Source organism: Sceloporus occidentalis, unplaced genomic scaffold (assembly GCF_023333645.1).
Source record: "Sceloporus occidentalis isolate IW3139 unplaced genomic scaffold, rSceOcc1.0.p SCAF_17, whole genome shotgun sequence".
In the NCBI taxonomy this organism is placed as follows: Eukaryota; Metazoa; Chordata; class Lepidosauria; order Squamata; family Phrynosomatidae; genus Sceloporus; species Sceloporus occidentalis.
This window is the reverse complement of record NW_028316997.1, coordinates 5398836-5400781: the sequence shown is the minus strand read 5'-3', so window position 1 is coordinate 5400781 and position 1946 is coordinate 5398836. Positions and strand designations below refer to the sequence as shown.

Here is a 1946-nt window from a genome sequence, read left to right as displayed (position 1 = left end):
AGTGAATCTGTTAGCTAACTAAGCAAGCAAGCAGAGTAAAAACTGCTTACCCTCCCACCAGAGGCCTTCCCAGTTGAAACATCTTCTCTCAAACTCATCCAGGGTACCGCTTGCGACCCCCCCCCCCCTCCACCCACACACAAACACTCAGGTGGGTGCATGCAGATGGTTTGGAGGCCCATCGTCCTCGCAGCAGGGCACACAGACTCACCGTCTATCCCTTTGCATCCTTTTCACCCGGTTGCTACCCCCCCCCATGACATTTTCATTTACTGAAGCCAGGATATGTAAGTAGGAAGGATAGTTAAGTATAGTTCCAGTACATCCTTTAAGTCAATGGGGGCCTAGGCATGTAGCAAAACTCATGCCAAATGGACCGCATAAATATATGGCCAGAATGGCCATTTACAGATTACGCAGGGCAAGCTTAGCCATTCTTACAGGAACTCAGCGGGTTTGATCATTGCAGAATTTAGCCAGTCGTATGAAATGTTTGTCCTGCAGACTACCAGGCTGTTGAATATATGCCTCAGAATTCAGAGGTAGAAAGTCATAGTTGTCACTGTTTCTTGTTTTACTGTTATCCATATTTTAAAAGACCTTAGTTCACATTTAAAGAAAATTAAGAGTCGTTGAAGAGTATGGGATTCATTGGTTTCTGTGTGTAAAGCTATAAATTAAAATAATTTGTTTCTTCTGTACAATTTTTATGTTGAAAATGTTCACTGTACATACCCATGTGGAAGCATTATATTATTATTATTCAAACTGAATGTGAACAATCGTTTAAACTAAAACAAATGCTACGAAGGAAGAAATAGAATTGAATGAAACAGGGACTTTATATTTTCACAACTCTGTTTCTTCTCTCCCAAGGATCAGATTCATTTGAACCTGAACGCGAGCTCGGAGGAAGGAACAATAGGAGATAAGAAAGAGTCAGTTAAGTTTTGCCAGCCAAAAATGAGCACATCGCACACAGACTCAAATTGTTTTACCGACTGTATCTAACGATGCTAACATTAAACAGCCTCACCTGTTAAACTTGACAAACAACAATACAGTATTGAACCTTGGATCAAAAGAGGTACATTGTCAACAGTCAGGAAAAATACATCAGGTGCCCATTTGCCAGAGAATGAATTTGGAAACGTATCATGCAACCACTAGCCCAATACCCTGTTTGATCTCTGAGCACGACAACGTAGGCTTGGAGAATCAGACATCAGAACAAGATGGTTTCATGATAGACACTCTGACTCTGCTCCAAAGAGATCCCCATAGAAATGCACAAGAAGCCTTTGAATATGAACATCTTGATTCTGTCAGCCAGACCATTGAGCAGCTTGGTGCACCTGAAGGATCTGTGGTCTCAATTGTCGTACAAGGAGAGGCTTCTGATCAGCCGCCTCCTTCCACTCTTTCGGTTATTGCTAATGATCATCATTACACAAATACTGCACAGCCTGATTTAGAAAGTGCTGGAATTTTAGAAAGTGAACATTCATATTGCAGGCAGGAATTAAGCAGGGATCAGCTCCGGGACACAATTGCCCAGCTGAAATCCAAAATTGCACTGCTTGAAGTACAGGAAAATACTACTTTGTCCCGCCTAAAATCACTTGAAACTTTCATTAAACAATTAAAGAAGGAAAACTCGCTATCTGCCGAAAAGTTGAAAATAGTTGAAAAGTGTTTCGGTAGCTTAGATATTGCTATAGTATAGTTTACAGTACAGGGTTGCTTCTTCTTAACTCAATGGATCAATTAGTCCTATGCACTGAAGATTTAAATGCAGTATTTAAGTTCAGTATTAAGACCGCCTTACCTACTAAAACATGAGTGCACTGAACTACATCCAAATACAAAGAATGACATTATTGATAAATATGATTGAAAATAGATTTCACAATAGACTTACTTCATCGAGATGACCAAAGCTTGAC

General features: G+C 40.3%; 1 protein-coding gene across 1 annotated transcript; it reads left to right on the top strand.

The window, feature by feature from the left end:
• Positions 1–1138: 1138 nt before the first annotated feature.
• Positions 1139–1726, top strand: LOC149302778 (THAP domain-containing protein 5-like). The gene has a single exon (XM_089481978.1). The coding sequence runs from the start codon at positions 1139–1141 to the stop codon at positions 1724–1726; it is 588 nt and encodes a 195-aa protein (XP_089338104.1).
• Positions 1727–1946: the final 220 nt, after the last annotated feature.

Bases quoted from the DNA above. Each gene is read 5' to 3' on its own strand.
- LOC149302778 (XM_089481978.1), top strand. From the start codon at position 1,139: ATGAATTTGGAAACGTATCATGCAACCACTAGCCCAATACCCTGTTTG.